Source organism: Neovison vison, chromosome 8 (assembly GCF_020171115.1).
Source record: "Neovison vison isolate M4711 chromosome 8, ASM_NN_V1, whole genome shotgun sequence".
NCBI lineage: Eukaryota > Metazoa > Chordata > Mammalia > Carnivora > Mustelidae > Neogale > Neogale vison.
Genome location: NC_058098.1, coordinates 59,973,714 through 60,001,636, shown reverse-complemented (window position 1 = coordinate 60,001,636; position 27,923 = coordinate 59,973,714). Strand labels below are relative to the sequence as shown.

Sequence of the window (27,923 nt, the reverse complement as noted above, 5' to 3'; positions counted from 1 at the left end):
TAAAAGATCGAATATTATACCTTGATTCGTTTGAAAGAACCGTTTCTCTTGTGTTAGTTTCACACACGAAATCCATAAGAAATGTATGCTAGGGTAAATGAAGAATGCGTCCTCTGATAAACCAATGGGACTCAACTGCTCTTCTCTGTATGTGGGTTCCTTGTGTCTTTTTAGAAAGGTCACATAGACTACCAACATTTAGGATGAGTGAAGGGTGGTGTAGGAGAGATCCTGGCTCCTCATGATACAGTGTTTCATTATGGAAATGAAAATGGCACCAGAATCTTCATTCTGGAGTCTTCCGTATTAGAAGCATAAATGTAAGCCTCTACCTGCCAATGTGTGATCAATTGAAAAATTCTTAAACTACAATAAAGTAATTTATGGATTTTTTTTTAATAAATGACATGTTAAAATTCTTTGGGAGCATTTAAGGATGAAGCTTTGAAGTTCTACAGTTGTAGTTTGTTATACCTATAACTTTAAACACACTTTAATAACTCTTTAATATTAATCAAATATTTTTAAGGGTTTGACACTTTTAATCATTTGAGCCTTTATTGTCTGGTATTTGTAAAAGCTTCCTACTCATTGGTGAAACGAGATGCCTCTTGTTTAAAATAACAATCCAAGTACACACTCTATCTATTTCTTAGGGTTGTTTCAAAGGTCAAATAACATAATCCATGCAAAAAAGGGGGGGGCATTCCGTAGAAGAAAGGCCACCTGCTCTGTGCTATTGACAACTTCTGGTGATAGTGTTCTCCTGAGGTTCACAGAGTTTGGAAAGCTAACTCTCTCGTAGAACAATTGCTTAAACTTCTAAAGAAAAAAATATATGTGCATTTTGTTGTTATCATCTCATACAGAATAATAAAAAGCGAGCTGAGTACACACTTCTTTTTCCTATTATTGTATGAAGGTTTGTTTTGAAGAAATTAGCTGCTTTGATCTTGGGAGAGGAATTCCTTTTTGCTTGATGTCGTACAGATTTCTGAGATCAAATGAATGCAATTTAAATACGATTAAACTTGTATAAAATATCAGGTAAAAGAATCTCTTCTCCTAACCCAGTTAACTCATGGGTTTGGGCTATTGGGGGGTGGGGGAAAAGTCTCTAACCTCTTGGGCTCTCTTACTAATCTTGAATCAATGTCCAAAAACTAATGAACTCAACAGAAAGGCTCCCTCCAGATAAAGCTGGCTTGGAAACTGCCTTGAGGTTACAGGCTGGGCTGGCTGCTTACGACCAATGCAACAATGCAACGTAATACAGAGATTGCAAATATATTTTAGCACATGACAGCCTGATTCTCATTTGAGATAAGCGCCCCTACATTCTTAGACCAACAGCTCACAGGACTACTAAGCAAATGGATTGAGGAAGTTCCTAATGGTTTAAGGTGCCCGAAGCTATCCAGACCTCCTGCAGGGAATTAACTCCCCTTTCCCTCTTCAGTGGGCAGGTCAAATGCCTGGGGACCAGAGGGTCACCTCTTCTCACTCTCATAGCTCCCTAGACCTTAGGATTATAAGTTTGTGAGACTTTTTTTTTTTTTTTTTTTTTTTTTAATTAATGCCATGACCCCCACTAGGGTTTGAGCTCCATAAGGCCAGGGACTGTGTTGGCTTGAAGTCCCTGGTACATAATAGGTATCCAAGGAACAGGGTTGGGCCCAAGATGATACCAAAAAGCTCAGTCAAGTTAAATAGAATGCAAACACAATATTTTAGAAAACAAAGGTCACTGTAAAAAAGAAAACAATCCACGATGAGTACTATATCAACATTTTAAATAAAGACAGGATTGACAATACTGAGGTTTATTGTGTTTTTTTTTTTTCCTTCTGCCTTAGGCTCTAACATGGCTACGCATGGCACTGCCAATAAATATTTGTTAGACTGCCATTTTGAGATCAGAAGTTTCCTTAAAGCAAGCCAGGCAACCAGGAGCACCAAAACAAACAAGCAAACCACAAAAACAGTCTCACTGAGAAATAAGGCAGAAAGCTCTGTTTACACTGAGATGCCCTCAGGGACCGGACTTAAGATTTTTCTCAGGCCTCGGAAGAAAGGCAAGGGTGTTTCTGATTCATTAGCAAGTAAGGGCTGCGAGATCACACTCAGTCCTTGGCGACCTTTTAACTGCTATCTGTTCTTAGCTCTTATCTCAACCTGCTTTTCAAACGTGAAGACCCAATTAGAGCTCGTGATCAAGTGTCTACAGAAGCGGACGGGATGGCAGTGTTCCTTCTCCTATAGAAATTAGGAGTAATTTTCCTCAATTCAAAAACTCCTTTTTTAAAAAGATATCTTTTAATTTGTCAGAGAGAGAGTACACACAAGCAGGGGGAGTGGCAGGGAAAGGGAGAAGCAGGCTTCCCGCCAAGCAGGGAGCCTGATGGGGGGCTCTATCCCAGGCCCCTGGGATCATGACCTGAGTGGAAGGCAGACGCCTAACCAATTGAGTCACCAAGGCATCCCTCATAAACTTCTTCATGAAAGAAACCTGGACATCCTTGAGTGGGCAGGGGGAGGGGGAAGGGGGTTGGTAAATGTAACTAGCTCACCAACCACCACACCTCCTGTTACTGCCCCTCCAGCCCTAATCCCAGCTATCAACAAAGGATGCTGATTGGGTCTCTCCTCCTCATATGAGACAGGAAGAGAAATAAACGACTTGCAGGAGAAATACATATTATTATTAGTGTACAATCAGCAAAAATCAAATGAACTGGGGTTAAAGGATAGAAATTAATCAAAAAGAGAAAGAAAAAGTCTTGTAAACTATGCCATCATTCTAGAAATTCACTTGCCCCTCCTTCTCTAGGTAAGGAGTCATACAGCTATAGCATGCAGCTTTTGCTAGAAAGTAATGTTCAGAAACTAGGTGACAGAGGCTGAGCATGGGCCAAAGTACAAATGGCCAATGACCTAATGACCAAGATGTGGGTCATCCTTTTCCCATGATTCCTCCTTCAAATTTCTGCCTCTTCACTCCTCATATTATCTGTAATTGAAACGATGAGTTAGTGCCTCCTAGGCATTCTGACATGAAAAGTCCAGATCAAAGGACATATGGGACTTACTGGTGGGGTACGGAAAAGGCTGTGGAACTGAGGATCCCAGTTTCTACCATCTCAATAGCTTGTTTCATTTCCAGCTTCTTGTACAAGGAGACAATGCTGGACTTGGGCTGGTTCTTTCGGGTTAGGATTTTCCGTAAATATCTGTGATCAAACTTCTTAAACCTAAAAACAAAAACCAATGGTTTGGACACCTTTAATCTCTGTAAGTGTTATAGAAGTATGTATTTTTCCTAAAACAAACTATTACCTCACTTTGTTCTGAACACCAGGATAGTGATGAAAATTCAGTCTTTGAACACATTTTTTAAAAATAATAGGAATTTTATATTTTTATATTTTATTTTTATTATATATGTATTTTTTTTAATAAAGAAAGAATAACCTAGTGGTCTGAATACATTGAAAATCAACTAGACAAAAGGGAGGGATAAGCTGCAATTAGGGCAGAAAGTATGCATAAGTGCAGAGCGGGGGAGGCCCAGCCCAGCTCAGCTCCAATTATAAGAGAAGAAATGAGGGGTTGAGGCTTTTGAACAAATGTTCCATTCTAACAGCTCCCAACAGTGGCAGCTGCACTTACAGTAATACTGGCCTATTCAACCAGAACCCAATAAATTTAAATGGCCCAGTAGTTACAGTAGTTTTGCCCATTATGCTGCAGATCATTTTGATTCCTGACAATGCAAGAGGGAGCAGTGGGGGGGGGAGAACCCACATATCCTGACAGTCTGAATGATGGGGAAGCTGAATAGGCTAGGCGCTGATGGCCGCTGACTATTGTAGCAAACCTCTGGCTGACCCATTAGACTGAGCTGCATGTCCGCATATGGCGTCTTTAGAATCGGCTATTTGTTTGGAGTAGGAATTTTCAACACTTCCAATCATTTTACATTCAAAAAGTAATTTGTGTGCCTGCTTTATTTTCTGGAGGGGAAAGCAACTCCCTGGGCTGCTGCCTTCTTATCTGGTGATTGATCTCCTGGTCTGTGAAGCAGATGGATCCTTTATAAGTCAAGTCTCCTCTGGGGTTAGCAGGCTGTGATTCCTTAGGACCCACGTTTGGCTCCTGCCAGACCTGTTCTTGCTCCAAGTGGGCTCACCTCTCAGCCTTCTTGTTTTCTGCCTTTCTTCAAGAGAGGCTGTTTGTTCCTCCTGCCTATTGTTCAATCCACTGCATTGTTCCCCACCCACAGGACCTTCCTGACACTCTTCATACTGAGCTCACCTTGACCTTTACTGTTCAACACGGGGGGGGGGGTGCCCCATGTGCCACCTCGATTCTCCTGATGGGCCGCCGGGTCATTTCCTCTGTGCCCTCCACTACCTGATCCACACCTACTTCCCTTTCAGCCTCCCTAGAGGTCTCTTCCAAATTTCTTCCTCCTCCTTACCTGTCCCAGAGGAATTAACCTTCTCAGAGTCCTGTCCTCATTCAGCTTCCCCTCTTCACACCCTAGTATTATTTAACTGAACATTCTTCTATTAGTCTATACATTTCACCATGGTGGTGTTATCCCCCTAGACTCACTATCTGGAAATCTGAGAGTCACTCTTACTGTCTTTCCTCACTGTCCTCTCCCTAAGCCCCTGGCCAGTCCCCATGCCTGCCTTCTGCTAGTTCCTCATCCCTATGATTCTGAAAACTCTGTGGCTCACTGAAAACAGAAGAGGTTCTAAATCCAGACCTAAATTCAATCAAGGTTCCGCTGTAGGTTAGTTGATCTCCTGGAGTTGGTTTCTTCAGCTTCAAAATGAGAAAAATAGGACTAACACAGGTGATTCAGGAGATCATGTAAGATACAATATATGAAACAGCTAGCATAGTACCTGGGGCTTATTTTGTGTTTACAGGATGAAATTCTTACGTCCATGTGGATACCCCTTACACATCTCGCACCCACAGTATCTCTCAAATTCAGCTTCCATATCGCTGTTATTTGCCTTTCAAAAGTCAACTATGATCGTACTACTCTCCCATTTGTTTACTTCTTTTTCCTTTTTAAAAATGTGTCTTATTTTCTTTGAGTTAATTATCATATAGTGTACCATTAATTTCAGATGCAGAGTTCAGTTATTCATCAATTGCATATAACACCCAATGTTCATTACATCACGAGCCTGCCTTAATGCCCATCACCCAGTTACCCTATCCCCCTACCCACCTCCCCTCCTACAGTCTTCAGTTTATTTCTTATGATTAAGAGTCTCTTATGGTTCATGTCCTTCACTGATTTCATCTTATTTTATTTTCCCCTCTCTTCCCCTATGATCCTCTGTTTTATTTCTTGAATTCCACATATGAATGAAACCATATGATAATTTCATCCTCTGACTGATTTATTTTGCTTACTGTGATATCCTTTAGTTAAATCCATGCCATTGCAAATGGTAAGATTTCATCCTTTTTGAAGGCTGAGTAATGTAACACTGTGTATATACACCACATCTATTTTATCCATCCATCTGCCGATGGATGTCTGGGCTCTTTCCATAGTTTGGTTATTAAAGACATTGCCACTATAAACATTGGGGGTGCAGGTGCCCCTTCAGATCACAACATCTGTATTCTTTGTATAAATACCTAGTAATGCAATTGCTGAGTAGAGTATCTCTGTTTTTAACCTTTTGAGGAACCTCCATACTGTTTTCCAGAATGGCTGCACCAGCTTGCATTCCCACCAACATTGTAAGAGGGTTCCCCTTTCTCTGCATCCTTGCCAACATTTGTTATTTCCTGACTTGTTAATTTTAGCCATTCTGACTGGTGTGAGGGGGTATCTCATTGTGGTTTTGATTTGTATTTCTGTGATGCCAAGTGATGTTGAGCATTTTTTCATGTGTTCGTTGGCCATTTCTATGTCCTCTTTGGAGAAATGTCTGTTCATGTCTTCTGCCCATTCCTTGGCTTGGGTTATTTGTTTTCTGGTTGCCAACTTGTCTTTTGGTTTTGTCAACTCTTTCCACTACTCTCCTATTTTACACTACTCTATCTAAAACTCTTTTGATATGAATGTTCAACGTCAAATGGAATTTTATAGCATTAAGTGGCTGTATAGAGTTTCTTAGCACTGTGCCATAGAAGTGTATCTCTGTCTTTCCAACCTCTTGTCTCACCACGTCCCTTTCTGACAGTGTCCAAACCATGTTGTGCTCTTTCTTGCCTTATATTTTGAAATATCCTGCTGCTACTGCTGCTTCTTGGCATGTTTTCCATTCTTCTTTGCCTGGAGAACTTCTCATGTATTTTCAAAATGTACTCCCACCTCTGTACAATTATAGTTCTATGCATTTGCCTCTGTTATAGCATTTCTTCTATGGATCATCATTATTGATTCAGGCTCTTTCTCTTTTCTTTCCCCAAAAACCTTCTCTATAGCAATGTGAGGACTTGGAATGCATTGAGTGTGTCTTACTGCTTAGTTTCTAGAAAATTTGGTATAAATTTGGCCAAATGGAATAATATTAAATGATTTTTCACTGGGTGAACTATCAGGTTTAGACTTTAAAAATCCATGACCTAGGTTCTAGGTTGGTGGACATTTACATTTATCAAGTTCTATTTTAACACTATGAGGACTGTCCATTTTACTTCATAAAAAAGAGCCCACTCAAAATGCAAATTTGTGCAGCCACTGTGGAAAACAGTATGGAAGTTCCTTAAAAAAAAAAGTTAAAAATAAAACTAACTTATAATCCAAAAATTATTCCACTGAGTATTTAACCCCAAATACAAAAACACTAAATCAAAGGGATACATGTAGCCCTATGTTTAAAGCAGCATTATTTATAATAGCCAAACAATGGAAGTAGCCCAAGTGTCCATTGACTGACGAATGGATAAAAAAGATGTAATATATAAAATGGAATATTACTCAGCCACCTAAAAGAAGAAAATCTTGCCATTTGCAACAACATGGATGGAACTAGAAAGTATAATACTAAGTAAAATAAATCAGTCAGAGAAAGACCAATACTATATGAGTTCACCATATAGAATTTAAGAAACAAAACAAAGGAAAGAAGGAAAAAAGAGAGACAAACCGAGAAACAGACTCCTAACTATAAAGAACTGATGATTCCCAGAGAGGACGTGGTGGGGGGAATGGGTAAAACAGGGGATGGGGATTTGTTGTGTTGTTGTGATGAGCACCAGGTGTTGTGTGGCAGTGTTGGATCACTCACTATATTGTACACCTGAAACTAATATAACACTGCATGTTAACTAGCTGGAATTAAAATGTAAAAATAGATTACCCACAGAATCATAAAATAAAGAAAAAAATAAAATAAAACATAAAGACCCCACAAAAAAGCTCTCAGTTTCTCATTTAGGTGCCACTACACATCTCAACTGCGAGACTTTCCAAAAGTCAGTTTCTCTTCACATCACCAACATCAATATGTTGGCAAGCCCTAGAAAGAAAACTTCTGCCCTTTGGTTAACTCAACTACTGTCAACTCCTACATTCACTAAATAGCTGTGTTTAACTCCCAAGCTCTCATCTTCCTTATTCTGAGTGAAACTCTGTTCAGGGCCACATAAGAAATATGCTGTAGACTAAAATCCAGGAAGAGAATGTGTTCTGAATATGAGATGTGGTGGAGAAGAGAGACTTTGGCATTTGTATAGAATCACATAGAAAGGACCCCTGAAGGTCTTTCACTGCAACCCCCCTCCCCAGTGGAGGAGTTTCTTCCCCAGGATCCTTGATGACTCACTAAACTCCCTTTGTAGCCTTATGAAGCCAGTCATTTCATGGTTAAGCTTCTCTTTTCATCAGGAAAATTGTCCTTGTTTTAAACTTAGGTCTGACTTCTCTAATTTCAACCTGAAAGTTGCACCAGTACTCTCTGACACAACCTAGCCCAAATCTATGGCCCCTCTAGCTGAGAGCCCTCCACTCACAGACTGGGCATTCCCACAGCTTCCACCTGCCTCTTCTATGCCCTGATTGCTGGGCCTTTTGTATTCCTGGTCCCATTCCTCTGGATTCTTTAATTACGCTCAATTTTCAATGTAACATTCTGAGGTTCCTCCGGTCACAGATATCCTTCCTAGGCAGTGAAACCCTCTGCCTCCTTACTTGTCTCTCACTTGGTAGTGGCTCCATTGCCCACACACATCTTCAATTCCAGCTTTCAAGTGATCCATCAGCTGCCAAACCAAATACAGGAAAATGATTGCTGGTGAAACGTTAACTCTAAAAGACACACAAGGAAAGCTAATACACTTTGGAAAACAAAGGAGGTTTTAATTTCCTGGAACATGTTCTCTTTTCTATCAGTCTGTTCATGTAACTGAAACTTATAATGCCTTCCATAGTAATCCAACTTAGTTTCATGATTCAGACTCTGCTGATAATCTCCTTAATAATGCACATAACTTTTGATGAAAACAGGGTACCTGCTATTTATTTTGAATAATATTTTTCTAGAATGACTTGGACAATGTCTCATTACTGAGATCACATGAATGTAATTCTAATTGTTACTTATAATTTCAACACACAAGAAAAATATAGTCAGGATCCAATTTATAGAGTTTCTGAAAATAGAATTCTACAGATATCCTATAATAACAATAACTCATAACAAAATTTACCTATTTGCCTCATTTTTATCTGATTATTTTGTCTCAGTATTACACTTCACAATCCAAGCCATTTATACTAAATTTGCTTCACCCAAATTATTAATAGGAATTTCAGAAAAAAGCATAACCTCTTCAAAATTTATGAATTACTCTTCATAATTAAACTTGTAATCATTGAAGTTTATGCTGACTTCTAAAATACTTCTGCAAAATAGATTAAAATACTAAATTAATTCTGAAATATTTAATTGATGTGCTTTCTACCAGTAATTATAACTCTATTTGAGAAAAAATTAAGGAAGGAGTAAAGTACCCAAGTTCTATTGTCTTAGGAGTATTATTTAATTTCAAAAAATGCCGAATAGAGGGTAAAAAAATAGAAACAAAAATCTTCAATCAGGTTAAAGTGTTTCTTATTTTTTTAAAGACTTTATTTATTTATTTGAGAGAGCAAGAAAGAGAATGAGCAGGGGGGAGGGGCAAAAAGAGAAGGAGAAGCAGACCCCCTGCTGAGCAGGGAACCTGACACTGGGCTCGATCCCAGGACCCTGGGATTGTGACCTGAGCCAAAGGCAAACACTTAATAGATGGAGTAACTCGGGATCCCCAAAACACTTCTTATTTTTAAAACATTTTCTCCTTATCCCCATCTGTTGAAAATTTTCAAATGGCCTTGAAGATTGTCGGTTTGGGTTTAGATGACTTTGGCCATAAAAATCAGGGCGGATTTTGAAAGACTTCATCAGTCTCTCCAGCATTATGATCATGAAGTTATAGGCATAAAAGAAACCCCAAAATTATCTGAGACAATCATCCCCACAGAGCCTGAATCTCCTGTACAGCAGCTATGCCAGTCGCTGTTTGTACACATCCATTTTAGCTTTGGGTGTGCTGTGGGAGAAGCCATTGCCAGAATGGTCTTCCTTAGCTGAGCTGAAGTCTCTTTCCCTCTCTCTTCCATGTATTCCTGCCCATTTTTATGCTCTGGAGCCATACAAAATGGCATCCATCTAATACTGTATTGAATTTAAACAGATAGAAACTATACTCAACTTCATCTTTGTCAGAATTGAATGTTTTCACTGAAAACTGTACTAGGCTGTATCTGCAGAATGAGTAGAAGTCTTTACCCTTCCCTAATGAGAAGATCAGAAAGAGCAGAAGGGCCCATGTTCCATTGGAATGATGATTTCAGAAGCAAGTAGGGCAATTATGAGCATTAGTTACTGTGATGGTTTTTTGAGGTGTCCTCTAAGCAAGGGTAGTCCCAGGTACTATTAACATAATCTATATGTTGCTGTGAAGGTATTTAGTAGATATGATTAAAGCCCATAATCAGCTGTCTTGAAGTGAGGGAGATTATCCCAGATAATCTGGGTGGGCCTAATATGATCAGTTAAAAGGCCTGAAGAGTAGGACTGAAACTTTCCTGATGAAGAAGAAAACTCCAGTTGTGCACCGTGCAGCTATGGCTCATGCCTGAGGGTTCTGGTCTACCCATCCTGAGGGGCTGTCTTGTAGGTTCTGGGCTTGCCTAGTCAGCCCACACAATAGGTAAGCCAATTCCTTCCAATGACATTCTTAATATATATCTCTTACTGGTTCTGCTTCCCTGTTGAATCCTGACAGAAACACTTCCAGCCTGGAACCAAAAAGCAAGGTGAATAGATAGAATGAAAGCAAAGATTGGGACCCCAAAGTTCTATAGGCAAGAAACAGGCAGATCAAAGGAATGAGCTGAAAACACAGGCCATCTTTCAGGAAACAGGAAGGATGACTCAGAGGGTGGAGTTGAGAATCCAGAGGGTGGAAACTATATTGGAGTTCTGATCTGAGAGAACAGAGGCAGTTCCCAGGCCTTGAAACCAAGTAAATTTCCCAGTCATTAGAAATGACTCTATTTGTTTCCTTCCATTTCCCACCTTTTTGAAAGGGAATATAGCCATTATTTTATGACTGCCCTACCAGTGTATTTTGGGATCAGATGATTGTCTCTTGAATTCCACAGGTTCTGCGTTGGGGAAAAGCTGTGCCTGAGGATGGATAATACCCAGAGGGTCAATCATCCCTGATTTAGATGACTGAGATGATGAGATTTTGGACTTTTGGGCTGATAAAATTTAGATGAGATCTTAGTCTTGAGGTTGACACTACAATGGATTGAGAATTTGGGGACCTCAGAATAGAGTTAATGTATTTTGCCTGTGGAATAGATATGAATCTTTGAGGGGCCAAGGGCAGACTGATAGACAGAATAATGGTTCCTGCAGATGTCTATATTCTTTTTTTTTTTTAGATGTCTATATTCTAATCCCCAGAACTGGTTAATATGTTAGTTTATATGCAAAGGAAAATTAAGATAGTAGTTGGACTTAGAGTTGCCAACTTTAAAATAGAGAGAATATCCTAAATTAACCACATGGGCCCAACATAATCATAAAGGCCTTTAATGTGGAAGAGGAAGGCAGAAAATTCAGGATCAGAGTGATGCAACATGAGAAAGACCTGAGTGGCCATTGCTAGCTTTGAAGATGAGAGGGGTCCATGAGCCAAGGAATGCTGGAAGATTCTAGAAGCTGCAAGAGGCAAGAAAACATTCTTCCCTAGAAACTCCAGGAAGAAATGCAGCCCAGCAACATCTTGATTTTAGTCCAGTGAGACCCGTTTTGAACTGACCTCCAGAACTATAAGATAATAACTATGGTTTTTTAAGCTATTAAATTTGTGACAATTTCCTACAGCAGCAATCAGAAACTAGTACAGTCACTCTTAATCTAGCTAGCAAAGAAAGAAGCTACATTTAGTAATGTGTATGCAACATCTCATCAAAGCTCTAGATCACTCCTGTCAGTGACAAGTGGAGAACATCTTTTTAACTTATTAATTATGACAGAGATAACTTACACGAATATGAAGCTCTTCATTGATGGATTCTTTTTTATTGGTCTTTCTAACATCCAGGTACCTGACCAGTGGGCCAATTGTGATTCCCTAGACCACAAATGACAAAATAAAGAGTTCATTGTAGTAAAGATTGTCGTATAGAGAGCAAATCTATTAGCAAAACTGTTAGAGCTTCCAATTTTCATCTTTGTTTTGTATAAACATAAGCATTTGGGATAAATGCTCTAATGTTTAGTTCTTATTTAAGTCTTTCAAATTCTGCAATGAAAATAGATATTACTTTGGGACTCCTGGGTGTCTCAGTCCTTAAGTGTCTGCCTTTGCCTCAGGCCATGATCCCAGTGTCCTGGGATCAAGCCCCATGTCAGTTCCCTACTCAGTGGGAAGCCTTCTTCTCTCTCTCCCACTAGCCCTTCTTGTGTTCCCTCTATTGCTGTCTCTTTCTGCCAAATAAACAAATAAATAAATAATTCTTTAAAAGAAAAAAAAGCATAGCTTTAATCACATTTCTCTTTAAAAAAAAGCATTACTTTTTTGAAGATTTTATTTATTTATTTGATAGACAGAGATCACAAGTAGGCAGAGAAACAGGCAGAGAGGGAGGAAGCAGACTCTCTGCTGAGCAAAGAGCCCGATGTGGGGCTCAATCCCAGAACCCTAGGATCATGACCTGAGCCGAAAGCAGAGGCTTTAACCCACTGAGCCACCCGGGTGCCCCTAAAAAAAAAGGCATTACTTTAAGGCAGGAATTTAGTGTCATACCTTAAAATAACCGCTCATTAGTTTGCTGAGAAAAAACTCCAGCTAAAATAAAAATTTGAGCTATCCAGTACTAATGGAAATCTTGTTTTCAGTAAAACACATTAGAGTAACTATCATTCACCTGCTACCCAGGAATATTTTGACTAATATATCTTATTGATTAAAAAGAAACATATTTTAGAGGTTAAAGGATGAACACAAACATGATCTAGAAGTATTTGGGAATTTAGTTGGAGTACTGAGCATATGTTGAAAAATTAGACAAAGCATCCCTTTTTTTGGTACTATATGTATTTAATACATTATCTTGAAAGACTCTACTTATTTCAGATATAAAAAAAATCTACTAACCTGAATAAATACAGTAAAATATATAACTACTAGAGTAGCAGTGACAAACATTTTCTTCCTAGGAAAAAGAGACAGAGGAAGCAAAAATGCAAGTGAAAAACTTCCAGCTCCTCGGACACCACTGTAGAAAATTATGCACTGGTCCTTGATGGAGAAGGGGAAAGTCCGAAACTGGTTACTGACATAGAAGAGAGCAAATACGCCTAGAAAGGGGAAAATATGTATTAGAGCAGAGGGTCATGAATGAGTAGATATACAATGCTAACGTACCCAAATTGTGTGTTTGTGCCCACAAAACAATGCAACCTAATTTCATCACATCTATGCTTGTCCATCCCAAACAGAACATCCTACAAAACTTCATTTCTTAAGTAGTTGTGAACATAGTACTTCACGTTGTTAGCTTCCTAGCTTGTGTGCATGTGTGTGTGTTTAAAGTCATAAAATCTTGATACTTTTAGATATGACGTGACATATATATTCTAATCTATACTCAAAATTTTTGCTCTGCCTTTCAAAACTAGGTAAAGCAAGGGTATTACTCGGGGGATAGAAACATTTTTGTCATCTCATGTTCTCAATAAGTAACCAAAGGAGGCATATAATTTTAAACATAAGAGGACTCTCTTAGTGATTGTGGTCTCTGCTGGGTAAGCAAAACTTTTGTGGTTGGTTTGGTTCTTCTTGAGGTTCAATGCAAACAAGAAAATTGGCAAGGGCTCAAAGGAGGGGGGGCTAGTTCTTACCATCAGTAAGTGGAAGGTGGAGGGTGACAGAGCTTGTTTAAAACACAGAGGTGTTTTCTACCTCACTGATTTTTCTATCTCTGAGTGGCCAGCATGACCTAGCTTACCACCAATGCGCTGCTTCCTGGTGGGAAAGGTCCTTCACTAAAGCTCTAAGGAGCTTTTACTGTAGAATAAAATTCTCAATATCCACGTGTGACTTCTAATCACACAGACCTCACAGCACGAAACCCTTGATGACAGGCACATGGATGATGTGAGAGATGGTAAAATCTAAAATTTTTCATTTTGTTTTATGTGTCCTGGCTCCTTCACATACTAGTATGTGACCTTGGCTAAGGTTCTAATTTTTTCATGTAGTCCATCTCTCTGGAGGAGGTAATGGTAATATTTACCTCAGAAGGTAGATGGAAGGCTTACATAAATTAAATATCTATATATAACAGAAAGCAGAGACTTTGCGTTATAAGCCTTCATGGCTACTATCAGCCACAAGTCAGGCTGGGGATGAGAAGAGGCTGGGAGAGAGACCTGGATTCTGTCAGCTGGCTCTGTCCCTCACTGTGACGTGACCCAGTCAGCCATTCTCTCCGCTAGAATATGAGGGAGTTGGTCACCAAGGTCCTTGTCACCAAGGACCAACAATATTGAGGTATCCAAAATATTAATCCTTTCTTAGATGGTTTATACTCCTGTTGGCTGGGCTGAAGTTCAGTAATATTACTTCTCTTGACATTAGAGAGGGAAGGGAACCCAGAAAATTTGTTCATGCCTCCCATTTTGTGGTTGAGGAAGACGATTTTGAATATAGCTAGTTATTAGCCATGCTGAGATTTGATTTGAAATTATACATTTGTATTGTTAATAACACAGTTTCCTTAATTCTTTTCATTCCAAGAAACCGAACATGCATACATATTCAGAGTTGGTTTTTTGAATATTTTAATATTTTTGCATTCTTGTTATTCTTTCCTAGATTTAAAACCCACCTTAAATTAATTTAGAATTGCATGTTCAAGGTAAGTTCTTGAATCATTTCCCCTAATTTCTCTTTAACTGTAATTAGCTTGAAAATATTGATAAAGTCAATCAAGCAAATGTTTCAAATCCTGGTCAAAATCACTTAAAAATAAAACTGCTTCTAATCAAAGGGCAGCACTTATAATGTCATTCCGTACTTAATGTTCTCGCTAGCCCAGAAACATGATGTACAAGATAAAAACGTAGCCATTAGTCAAGAGATCTCATGTTTTTAAGCTAGGCACATTTTATACGGGTGAAGTCAGTTACATTATAGAATTGCCTTTACTAATTAGTAATAAGAGCTTTTAAAAATAAAGATTCAGGGTGCCTGGGTGGCTCAGTCAGTTAAGTGACTGCCTTCAGTTCAGGTCATGATCCCGGAGTCCTGGGATCGAGTTCCGCCTCGGGCTCCCAACTCAACGGGGAGTCTGCTTCTCCCTCTCACCTTCTCCTCGCTCATGCTCTCTCCCAGTTATTCTCTCTCAAATAAATAAATAAAATCTTAAAAAAAAGATATTTAAAAAAATAAATAAAATAAAGATTCACTTCCTGGTCCTTGGTTTTCTGTACGTCAAACTCAACCCTCAACTAAAATAACCTGTGGGTTTTAGGGGACTGTTTTCTGGCAGTACCTGCCTTACATAGAATACAAGTAGTGAGATCTCACTTTTCTTGTAATAAAAGTGTAAATGCTCACAGTGTATAACCTATATCTTATTTAAGGTGCAAGAGGGTAAAAACTAACAAGGAAATGAAGAACAAGGGATAAATTTATTGAGTTATATTTAAATGTGTAGACGTGAAATTCTTTCTTCAAATAAAAAAGAGAAACAAACTCCTTGCCCCAGCCTTGCTTCAGTGCACAACCTTCTTAGCCTCTAGTTTCTCTGAACTGAGTGAGGGAGCACATAGACAACATTCCTGGTCCCTACAAAGTGCCTCTTCTCCCCTAACCTGTAAAACCAGTTAGTGTCACCTCACTACTTAGGCTGTTACACTACAGAAAGGGAAAAGAATATTTGTAAAAAGCAAGCAGGCAGAAGCCTCTGTGGGTCCTGCTGTCTCTTACTAATGGCTCTCCAGATCTGGCAGAAGACCAGGGTGAAACAGATGAAGGCCCAGTTCCACTCATGGTTCTTCCCAATGGTGGACACGCCCATGAAGATGAAGATCAAGGTTTCGCTGACGCTGCTCAGCATCTTCATGAAATACTTGATGGTGGTGTAGGATGTCTGGGACACATTTTCCTCTACATACTTCTTCATTGTTACTGCACAGGCTGTGATTCTGCAGAAAGAAGACAGTCTCAGGAGAAGCCCGAGATTTCCCCCTCCCTGAAAAACTCCCTCCTGGTGATGTCATAGATACACACATCTTGTTTTTATCCAGAGAAAACATCGTCTCCATTGCCCTTTCCCTTTCCCCACAGGTTTTCTTTATTTCCCTTCTCCTTCCCCAAAGAGTTTTCTCAAATTAATGTGTTAGAGAAGGTGGACATGGCATGGATTTCTCACAAGAAAATGGCATCAGGGGGTCCTGGGTGGCTCAGTGGGTTAAGCCTCTGCCTTCAGCTCGGATCATGATCTCAGGGTCCTGGGAACTGAGGGTCCCACATCGGGCTCTCTGCTCAGTGGGGAGGCTGCTTCCACCTCTTTCTCTGCCTGCCTCTCTGCCTGCTTGTGATTTCTCTCTCTGTCAAAAAATAAATAAAACCTTAAAAAAAAAAAAAAAAGAAAATGGTATCAACCATTTGTGTACTGGGTGCACAAACCCAAAGCAGAAGTGTTTCTGGAAAGAATAATGAAGCAAGGCTCTCATTTCCCCCACCTGAGCAATGTTTCTTACAACAATTTAATGAGAAATTTTTTATTTAAAATGTTTTTACTCTAGGGTCACTAGCAAGTCAGTGGGGAAGATGGTGGTGGGTGGTCACCTGAGGCCAGGGGAAGAGAAAAAAATCTTTGCCTTGTCTAAGTAATTTATACCACTTTTAAGGTGGGACAATAATGAGCATCTAGATTTTGTACTATTATATTTAATTAAAATAGGTATTTCTATGCAATAAAATTAAATATTTCTGCCTGAGTAGCTGGGTATGAGGATAATGCCATAGAAAAAAACAACATGACCAGATATAGCAAGTCAAGTTAAGAAACCTCATTCCAAGACCTATGGAAGGATAAATATTTACAAATAGTTTCATTAGGAAAAAGAAATCTGGACCTCTGGTCTTATCCCATCTACCTAGTCTCATTCCAGTGTGGTGTGATGTGATTTAAGGGAAATAGCAGAAGGCAGAGCTCAGGAATGACAGTCCTTCATGGTATGCTGCCCTTTACCTTCAAAATAATGAATTTTTCAAGGGGGAAAAAAAAAGCTATTGAAACGAGGCTTTAAGCTTGAACTTCTAGTTCTTCTCTGCATCAGAGCTTTTGAGTCTTTCAAATTGACCTCGTAATTGCTCTGCTCTGCTAAGGTCATTCAGGAGAAGAGCAAATACAAAGGCTGGGGGGAAAGAACATTTGTTTGGCAAAGGCCCCGAATCAGATTTTACAGAAGTTTAAAAAACCTAAATCCAGCAACACCTTTGCAGATTAGTGTCAAAAGTTCTGCCTTCTGCAAATGCTAGTCCACGCCGTGCGGTCCTGCATTCTCTTTTATTGCTGTAAGAGTCAGTCCTTGGTTTGTACTCACGCCAGGATGCCGGAGAGGTAGAGTGTTTCCGCAGCTAAGTAAGACAGGTAGCTGAACATGAAGACGATGAGTGGTTCGATGGCAGAGATATTCTGAGTGAAACGCGTGATAAATGCAGAAATAAACCCAAAAATTATGCCAAAAAACACTCCTCCAACACCCACAATAATGAATCGGGCACATCCAGCCAAAATGTCAACAGGTTCTATGTCTTCAAATTTATGCATCTTTGTGAAGGCAATTAATATATTGTATAAGACCTAGACAAAAAGAAAATGAAAGAAACATGAATTAGAAATGAGAATTACTTGACACACAGATTCTTAACTTCGTGTCCAGTTGAGTAATACATAAGTGAATTACAGGACCATATATATTAATATGTCTTACACCTAACTTTAAAATCATTCTACATAATTTACTCTTATTCATTACAGTGGGTAAGAGTCTAATACAGCTGTCAGTCACTGAGCACCTACTCTGTGCCAGTCTCTTTGCGAAGCTCTCTGTTTCAGTTATCAACTAGTTTAATTTCCTCCCAGCTCCAAATGCACCTTTCAATACAGGCTCTATAATAAACAACGGAATTCCCTCTGCAGAATTTTTCTCCTTCAAGGGAGCCGCATGTTACAGCTCTCTCAGCAGAGGGCGCTGAAGGGACATTGCTGGGAGAAGGGACTTTCCAGCAACTTCCGGTGGGAGGGGCAAGAGTCAGGCAGGTGATTGAGAGGACTTCCTCTAGGTCCTTGGAGGGGCGGGTCACAGGCCTTGGAAGAAATTGGTCTGTAAGTTACGGCCTCCTCTGGGGATAACTTGTCCGTGGACCTCCTGACATGGAAAAAAGAAGCCCTGGCATAACCCTCATGCAGCATGTCTGTCGTCAGGGGCCTGGGCAGCCCACTGTGTGGAAACCCTCTCCTCTCCCCTGCCCACACAGCCCTCTCAGAAGGCCCTGTGCTCCCTCCTAAGCCCAGCCTCCCACTGCACACCGCGTGCCACCAACTACTGATGCCCTCTCCCTGCCTGCCTCCCTGAGGGTGCCCTGCTCTTTGCCCAGCAACTCGAGGCCAGCTCATCTCCTGCCCAGTGGTCCATCCACACCTCCAGGGAGGTGGGAATCCCTTTCAAGTTTATGTTTTGGTAAACCTGTTACCCTACTCTAAGGGTACCTGGAAGAGTTCTCCTAGCTTACAGCTAGTCCTTTGTTATAGTTAATCATTTCGATATTAAAACTTCTCTGTTTAACCTACTGTGTGGTTTCTCTCTCTCAGTTGGACCCGACCTACTATACTTTGAATATATGTCATCTCGTGGAATCCTTCACACCACTGGAGCCCACCTGATACACACTCCCAATTTTCCTGCTATTTCTCTATTCAGTTCAACATGTGTAAGAAATTAGAGTGGGGGGCACATGGCTGACGTGGTTAAACATCCGACTCTTGATTTTGGCTCAGGTCATGATCTCAGGGTCCTGGGATGGAGCCACACTCATCAGGGAGTCTGCTTGTCCCTCTACCTCTGCTCCTTCTCCCACTTGCATTCTCTCTCTCCCTCTAACTCTCAAATAAATAAATAAAATCTAAATGAATGAATGAATTACAGTAATCTAGGAATCGCTGCTTCATGTGCTTGGCAGCCCAGAATTTAGACTGAACTTCTGAAAAGGGGCAGCTGTCACACTGTTAATGAGACACACAGATAAAGTGAGATCTCTGAGGATATTGAAGACCTTTGAGAAGATCAGGCCCTGAACAGCCCTGATAAACCACAAATATACATATTGGCCTTTGTTTGCCTATACTAGGAAAAATGGGGGGGGGGATCAGAGCAGGAGCAGAAGCTAACACTCAAGGAAATAAGGTCAATGATTATCTGCTGTACGTGGAACCACAGGAGTGGACAGACCCTCCAGTATGGTTGGGTCTCTATCCCATTCATTACTCTGGCTCTCACCTTACTTCTGGAATGATCCCCCACTCTGTGACCTGCAAGACTTGCCCAGGCCTGAGCCTCCTGTGTGACTCTGACTTCTCCATCCCCAATTCGTCTTTCCTTACTGAGACACTCAGTGTCACCTCTGTTCTACAGTGTGCCATGATAGTATTTGGATACTGGCCTTGACTTCACCCATGGGGCTTACCAGAACTACTGGCAGCTCTGAATACACACTGACCCTTTGGCCATGGTCTTTCATCTGCCATTCCTTCTCCAGCCCTTATCCCAGTCCTGCCCTTTCCAGATCTGCTCTGTGAAGGGCCTCTGCTGATACCCCATGACATCACCTTTGATTAAAAATTGTTTTTCTGGGCGCCTGGGTGGCTCAGTGGGTTAAAGCCTCTGTCTTCAGCTCATGTCACGATCTCAGGGTCCTGGGATCAAGTTCCACATTGGGCTCTCTGCTTAAACAGGGAGCCTGCTTCCTCCTCTCTTTCTCTCTCTCTCTCTCTCTCTCTGCCTGCCTCTTTGCCTGCTTGTGATTTGTGTCTGTCAAATAAATAAAAATCTTTAAAAAATATTTGTTTTTCTCACAGAGATGGTCAATGAAGAAGCCTAGGCTGGCTTCTTGTTAGGTTCAAAAATCATAAACCATCAAGGTACATTTAAAGCAAAGCCCCACTTCAACTCATTTGCATTTATTTTCTAAGGAATGCCTCATTTGTTTGAGTGAGGTTGTTCTCCAGTAGCAGAAATAGCACAAGCAGCTGGTCTGTGGCAATGTGTGTCTCTGTTCATGTGTGCCCTAGAGTTACTGTATAGACTGTTAACACACTTTGTTATCCATTTCTCTTTTTTTTTTCCAATTTATTTATTTTCAGAAAAACAGTATTCATTATTTTTTCACCATACCCAGTGCTCCATGCAAGCTGTGCCCTCTATAATACCCACCACCAGGTACCCCAACCTCCCACCCCCCCCCCCGCCACTTCAAACCCCTCAGATTGTTTTTCAGAGTCCATAGTCTCTCATGGTTCATCTCCCCTTCCAATTTACCCAAAAGCACATACCCTCCCCAATGTCCATAACCCTACCCCCCTTCTCCCAACCCCCCTCCCCCCAGCAACCCACAGTTTGTTTCGTGAGATTAAGAGTCACTTATGGTTTGTCTCCCTCCCTATCCCGTCTTGTTTCATGGATTCTCCTCCTACCCACTTAAGCCCCCATGTTGCATCACCACTCCCTCATATCAGGGAGATCATATGATATTTGTCTTTCTCCGCTTGATTTGTTATCCATTTCTGTGGAGAGCAAAAATTTTATCCAGGGATGCCTGCATGGTGGTTAAGCATCTGCCTTTGGCTCAGGTCCTGATCCCAGGGTCCTGGGATCAAACCCTGCATTGGGCTTCCTGCTCAGCAGGGAACCTGCTTCTCCCTCTGCCTGCTGTTCCCTCTGCTTGTGCCTTCTCTTTCACTCTCTCATTCTCTAACAAATAAATAAAATATTTTTTTTTAAAAAAAGGAAAGAAAATACATTTTTCAAAAAAAAAATCTTATCCAGGGTATATGTCAATTATAGTTCAATAAAGCTAGAATGAGAAAGAAAAAAAGTTAGACAATATGGGATTTGCAACAGGTTTTAAATTTCGATTGGCCTATCTGAAAATGTTTTCAGCAGAATTGTTTAAAAGTTTGTGGCATGTAGACAGAACTCCCCAGAGTCCAGTTGTTAACACGTTAATTTTTTTATATTTACTACTATTACCTTTGTAAAAGTACTACTACTACTTTTATACTTACTTACTACTACTTTTATACTTAAGTCTATTTCTGGAGATGGGAGGTAAGGGGCTGGGGCAGGATGGGTTCTTATTCCCATATCATGTCCTTCCCTGGGAGTCTATGGAAAGCATAGTACTTTGTACTACATCTCTGAAGGACGAATTGGTATTCTTTTTTCTTAAGAAGAATTTAAATATTCCATTCTTCAAGTCTTACATATTTAGCTGGTTACTATTACAACTATAGGCACTCCACAGAACATACACAACTTGCTTATACTGTAACCAACACTTAAATACTGTTCTCCGTGCTGGCTGCCATTCCACGGCCCTCCCACACCCACCAGGGTGCACCTAATCTGGCCAAATGTAGAGCACTTCTTTCTTACAGTGATACTTCAGGTCTTTCTCCCTGCTGCCCTCTCTTGGAAATCTGTTCTCTTCTTTCTTAATCTGGTTTGGATCCTTGCATGTCAAATTGGGAAACATTTTCATTGGGAAAATGTTCTTGTACTGTCTACTTTTCCCTACAGAACCTCTGAATCACAGACTTGTTTCCTTTCTGAATCACAGACTTGTATATCACCTTCTTTAAGATAGGGTTTGGGGGCACCTGGTGGCTCAGTCAGTTAAGCGTCCAACTCTTGATTTGGGCTCAGGTCATGATCTCAGGGTCGCAAGATCCAGCCCAAGTCAGGCTCCACACCCAGCCTGGTGCTCTCTCTCTCTTGCTCCCTCTACCCCTCCCTCTCACTGTACACATATACTCTCTCTCAAGAAAGAAAGAAAGAAAGAAAGAAAGAAAAGAAAAGAAAAAAAGATATTAGGGTTTTGCTACAAGATATTGCAAGAGTAGTGACTTTTCACATTTAGTCTTTGTACACTAACTTACAAAGAAGTAAAGTTAATAGAATAAATTCAATTCCAAAGAAAACAATAAATGGGGGAAAAAACCAGGAATGTTTCTGTTTTCCTGGGAATTTGTTAGTTAAAATCTGAAAGTGATTTGTTGTGTTTGGGTTTCCCTAATAATGGGTCTTAAACTATGATGCTACCTCCTCGTATAAGGGATTCTCATGCATTCACAATATGCCATTTTATAGCCTCCAATTTTGTTCCATCTAATTTTCCCTTAAAGATCCTTTTGGACCTTTTTTTGACTCTTTTATATTGCCATGATGTTTCGGAAATGACAATGTGTTGTGTGGTTTCCTGTTCCTGCATGGCCCTTGCAGCTGTGAGCACTTACCTTTAAATGGAAACTTCCATCCCTACATCCTCTAGCTTTGGGAACGACAATACCTTTAGTAAAGAGAATTATAAGAAAAAAAAAGTCTTATCCAGAACAGAATGGCTTTTGTCTTTGGAATATGAGTTGGTGGAAAGGTCAGTCCTCAACGTCACTCGGTTGTCTCCACTCCTCATGTAGGATGCTGTATCACTAATGGACTTTGCTGAATGGGGAGGGGAGACATGAGGAGGGTGTCCAGTGCACCTCCCCTCCCCTGTGCAGCTTTGTCACATTGCCCTCTGTATGAGTTTCCCAGAGCAGCTGTAACAGCACACCCCAAACCTGGACAGAAATTTGATTCTCTCTTACTGTCTTGGAGGCTAGAAGTCCAAAATCAAGGTGCTGAGAGGGCCACACTCCATTGAAGTTTCTAGGAAAGGATAGTTCTTTGCTTCTTCTTCATTTTTGGTGGTTGTTGGAAGGCCTTGGTGTTCCTTGACTTGTGGACATAGGACTGTGGTCTCTGCCACTGTCCACATATGGACTTCTCTGTGTGTCCCCTCCTCTGTGTCTTCACATTGTCTTCTTACAAGGATACTAGTCCTTGGACTAGAACCCACCTCACTCCAGTGTGAGTTCATTTTAACTAATTGTATCTGTAAAGAACTATTTCCAAATAAGATCACATCTCATGTGATCTTGTTCTGGGTGGACATGAGTTCTTTTTTGGGGGAGGGGGGCACTATTCAATCCAGTACAGCTTCTATAACCAAAATGAATTGACTTGTATTACAGACTAGCAGATTTTCATTGTCAATCTCTCAGGCTACAACTTGATTTTGAATTTCAAAAAGTCCTTATCTGTGGCTTTCCTCCAAATGACTCCATTTTATTTCTTTAGGGAGCCTAGGACACATGTTTTCAGTGTCTGGATTAGTTCCTGCTTTTTAATGTGATTAGTAGCCAGTAGCCAACAAGCTTGGTTAGATAGAGGGATATGTAGAAGAAGATTGTAAACAGGCTCCCTTCCTCCCCTAAAGAAATGTTTCTAGACATCTTCTGGGAAAAGGAGAAGAAGCTGGGGAAGGTGTATAAGAAGAAGAAAAAGGGATTCATAGCTGGTTTGGTCAGTTAAACAGCCAACTCTTGATTTCAACTCAGGTCATGATCTCAGGGTCCTGGGATCGAGACCTGAAGCAAGCTCCCCGCTCAGTGGGGGATCTTCTCCCTCTCCCTCTGACACCTTCCCTCCACCACCCACTCATTCTCTCTCTCTTGCTTAAAAAAATAAACCTTTAAAGAAGAAGAAGAAGCAGCAGCAAAAAATTTGCTGAATGCAAATTGACTCAAGCAAAGACACACATACTCTTACATCATGAGCTCTGTACATTGGTGCAATTAGGAAAGGGATTGCCTTAAATAGAGAGAGGGAGAGACTTGCTGAAATTTCACACCAGATTTGCTTAAGAATACTCATGCTGATGCACAGAAATTTTAAAAGGACAAAGTAAAATCCCCATATTGTCTCCCAGTTTCTCCCAGAGAAAGCCACTCTAAATATTATATATAGACACAGTATATGCATATATATTTATAAATACATCTGTAAATCTCATGTAAACACACACACACACACACACACACACGTATGTCCTTTCTTTTTATATATATATATACTACATTTGGTTTATTTTCTCCTGTCAGCATCATTTGAAAATTTTCTCTTTTTTAAAATTCTTTAAAAATTTTTTTATTATGTTCAGTTAGCCACTGTGTAGTACATAATTAGCCCTTGATGCAGTGTTCAGTAAATCATTAGTTAAGTATAGTACCCAGTGCTCATAAGAGCACATGTCCTCTTCAATACCCATCACCCTGTTACCCCTTCCCCTACCCTCCTCCCCTCTGAAACCCCCAGAGTGTTTCTCAGGGTCCATAGCATCTCATGGTTCAATGGCATCTCCTTCTCTTCAGTTACTCCTGCAAGAAATCCAAGAGTCACAGCTGTTTCACCTTCTATCTCCATTCTCCTCTTCATCTTTAACAATAGACTCACACATCATGTTTTATTTATGTGTGAATTAATTTACCCGTTTATAATATAAACATTATATAGAAACACTCTGACACAAGAGCTATATATTTTCAATAATTCATATATCTCTATTGTACTCTGTCGCTGTTTTCTGCACCATCCTGTCCACACACCTCCCCACAGGTGGCAAGTGCTAGTCTGCATTTGTGTTTTTAATTCCTTTGCATCACAGATAAGCAGGGAGGAAGGTACACAGAGATGTATGCCTAACCAACATTGTGTATGTCCTTTCTAATCCTGCTTCTCTGTCCATCACCTGGAGCCCTCAGGTCTCCAACTGCAGGGAATGAAACTGAGAAGCCAGGGACTACACCTTGATTCCTACTGCTGTCCTCAGCCAAGGACCTGGTCTGGCAGCGCCCTAAGGCAGGCCCAGTCTTGGAAGGTGCAGGATCCTCTGATGGATGTTCTTAGCCTGAAGACTCCCACTGGGCTTATAAGCCCTCTCAGAAATGCAGTCAGCCAGTCTCCTCCGGTTTCCCTTCAGTCCCCTTTCGCTCAGCTGGGGTCACTCTGCATGGTGGTCTGAGCTCCCCGTTTCTCTAAGCCCCCCCCCATCTTCTTTAATAGGAATTTCCCCTATACATCTCTTGTGCATCTAAATGCCCTTTGAATGTCTGGCGCATGGCTGACCTAAACAATATCTATCCAACTCTACCCAGCATATTTTACAAAGCTGTTATAATATTGGTCTCTTTGGTTTAAGTAAAGTGAGGCCAGATTTTGAGAAAAATCTTGGCTGAGTGTTTGAAAGGAAATTGTGATGTTAGGTTTCAAAATGGACACAACAGAAGCTTAGTGATTGTATCCCAGCTCAATGAGTTTATTCGGTCCCATTGTACCTTCTGCCTGACCTTAGAACAACCCACATATAGACAACCTCTGCAGATGTGCTCATATTCCAAGGAGTGAAGCCAAGATGTGGGGCCAGACATTCCACAAGTCCCCAAAAAAGGCATATTTGAATGAGTGTTAGTGGGACCTAGGAGTTTATTTGACTCTCAAATCTAGAGGAAACACAGGGGATATGATTAAGACTCAAAGATTTGCATGTTGTTGCCACAAACGAAAACTCCTATGCATAGCCCTCCGGGTTCTAAAGAGCTACTCAGTCTGTTCCCAGGATCTGGGAAAGTCAGTTGGGCCAGCCCTGTCCCTGGACACCGGTATACACTGCCAGAAAGATGCATGCTAGTTTGAGAAGCTAAAGTAGCACATATAATTTAAGAAGACTACACTTACAGATGCAGTCCCTATGACTACATGAAAAACAATTCTTATCTCTCCAAATTACATGGCTCTGGATGTCATTAAAGTTGTAAAAGATTTTCTTTGGACTCATTTCAATCACAATCTTGTGGATCTTTTTCACATATTGGAGGGGAAATCTCAGCCAATGCTAAATCTCAAACATGTCCACGGCATTCATGGAAACAAGATTAGATTTACCCTCTTCACTCGAGATGGAGATGCAGTAATGTGATATAACAGAAAAATCTGTATTTATTGTCTTTGTTTCCAATACCTTGCACAGAGTTCCTAAAAACCTTGCCATTTCCTGAGTGAGAAGAGCATCCTTTGTTATTCATAACGGACCATTTTTGACCACACCTGAGTTTCTGCTAATGAGGTTACTCTTGTCCGGGTTCCAGAGAGCTTCTGGAGGTGAGCTGGTTGCCAGAGGAACCAACCAAGTGATTAGAAGGTTGTAACTTTCATCCCCACTCCATGATCTGCAGGTGGAGGGGCTAGAGATTGAGTTCAATCACCAATGCCCAATGATTTAATCAATTATGCCTATGTAATGAAACCTCCAGAAAAATCTGAAATTACCAGAGTCAGAAAGTCTCCAGGTTGATGCCAGGATGATGGCACGCCTGGAGAGGACATGGAATACCAACCCTTCCTTCTATATCTTGCTTTATGTCTCTTTTTCATTTGGTTCTTCCTGATTTGCATCCATTATAACTAACTGGCAACCAAGGTATAGTGCTTTCCCAAGTTCTGTGAGCTATTCTAGCAAATTATCAAACATGAAGAGAGGGTTTTGGAACTCCCAATTTCACAGCCAATTTCGGTATGAGTGGCCCAGACTTGCAATGGATGTCTGAAGTGGGGGCCATTTAATGGGACTGAGTCCTTCATCTGTGGGATCTGTGTTAATTCAGAATTAGTGTCAGAATTCAATTAAACTGTAGAACACCAAGTCTGGAGAGTTGGAGAACTGGCTGGTATAGGAAAACACAGCCACACATTTGATGTGTCACAAACAGTGTAAAACACAACAGTTCGGCGGTGGGGGCTCAAGGAATGGTCCTGTTATGTTCCCTTGAAGAAGTTCATGAAACCTCCCAAGATCATAATAACATCAACCCTTTAAGAGAAACCACTGAGGGGGCACCTGGGTGGCTCAGTGGGTTAAAGCCTCTGCCTTCGGCTCAGGTCAAGATCCCAGGGTCCTGGGATCGAGCCCCGCATCGGGCTCTCTGCTCAGCAGGGAGCTTGCTTCCTCCTCTTTCTCTGCCTGCCTCTCTGCCTACTTGTGATCTCTGTCTGTCAAATAAATGAATAAAATCTTTTTTTTAAAAAAAAAGAGAAACCACTGAGGAGGCACCTGGGTGGCTCAGTCGTTAAGCGTCTGCCTTCAGCTCAGGTCATGATCCCAAGGTCCTGGGATCGAGCCCTACATCGAGCTCCCTGGTCTGTGGGAAGCCTTCTCCCTCTCCCTCTCCCACTACCCCTGCTTGTGTTCCCTGTCTTGCTGTGTATCCTTCTGTCAAATAAATGAAAAAGAGAGAGAGAGAGAGAGAGAGAAAAACCACTGAGGGGCACCTGGGTGGCTCAGTTGGTTAAGTGTCTGCCTTCAGCTCGGGTTATGCTCCCAGAGTCCTGGGATTAAGCCTCGCATCTGGCTCCCTCCACAGTGGGAAGGCTGCTTCTCCCTCTTCCTCTGCTTCTCCCACTGCTCATGATCACTCATTCTCTCTTTCTCTCTCTCTCTCTCAAATAAATAAATAAATAAAATCTAAAACAAACAAACTAACCAACCAGAAACCACTGCAAAAATCAGCAAAACCCTTTCAATACACAAACCCTCATGACATCACAGTCATACTCCCCACCATTCAGTGGCTCCTTGTAAGGGTGACTGCTATGACACTGAATCTAAGGCAGGGGTAGCCTCATGCAGCTTTCAACATGAGACTTCCCATTCAAGAACAGAGTACACAGACTCTTGAGAAAACTGTCCATAGACGTAACTATCAGGAATATCCTCTCCCTGTTTATGATCTATAGCAACTCTATTTTCTGAGAAATACAGGAGACTTGACTAGGTATAGACAAATAAATATCATAAGATCAATTAAGAGATGATAAAGAGGCACAAAAAAGTAAGAATTATGAGTAGGAGCAGTGGAAAAGATAATTGAGTAGATTATGTTGACTCTACTTGGAGTGAAACTGGAAAGAGCTATACAAAGGAGCAGATTCTAAGCAACTGACCCATGGTGCTCTGGAGGGATCATGTGATACTTATTAGCACAGTTTAGCCCATAGCTCTTTTCCTACAAGGCACCTGGTAGGACTCCACTTTCAGCTCCACCATGTGACTAAGCCTTGCTAAGTTTTGATTTTGAATGAGTTTCGAGGAGTGATATATATAATTTATGAGATGGGACACTTGCTTGCTGAGATGAGTTTCCATAACTCTTT

General features: G+C 40.8%; 1 protein-coding gene across 1 annotated transcript in view; it reads right to left on the bottom strand.

The window, feature by feature from the left end:
• Positions 1 to 27,923, bottom strand: part of SLC9A4 (solute carrier family 9 member A4) — a 63,700-nt gene that overhangs the window by 15,886 nt on the left and 19,891 nt on the right. Inside the window, exons 3-8 of the mRNA XM_044262425.1 lie at positions 17,163 to 17,422; positions 15,538 to 15,755; positions 12,700 to 12,902; positions 11,587 to 11,673; positions 8,174 to 8,244; positions 3,090 to 3,251 (exon numbers count right to left, since the gene is read on the bottom strand). Coding sequence (XP_044118360.1) covers positions 3,090 to 3,251; positions 8,174 to 8,244; positions 11,587 to 11,673; positions 12,700 to 12,902; positions 15,538 to 15,755; positions 17,163 to 17,422 — 1,001 coding nt within the window. The remainder of the gene's footprint in view (positions 1 to 3,089; positions 3,252 to 8,173; positions 8,245 to 11,586; positions 11,674 to 12,699; positions 12,903 to 15,537; positions 15,756 to 17,162; positions 17,423 to 27,923) is intronic.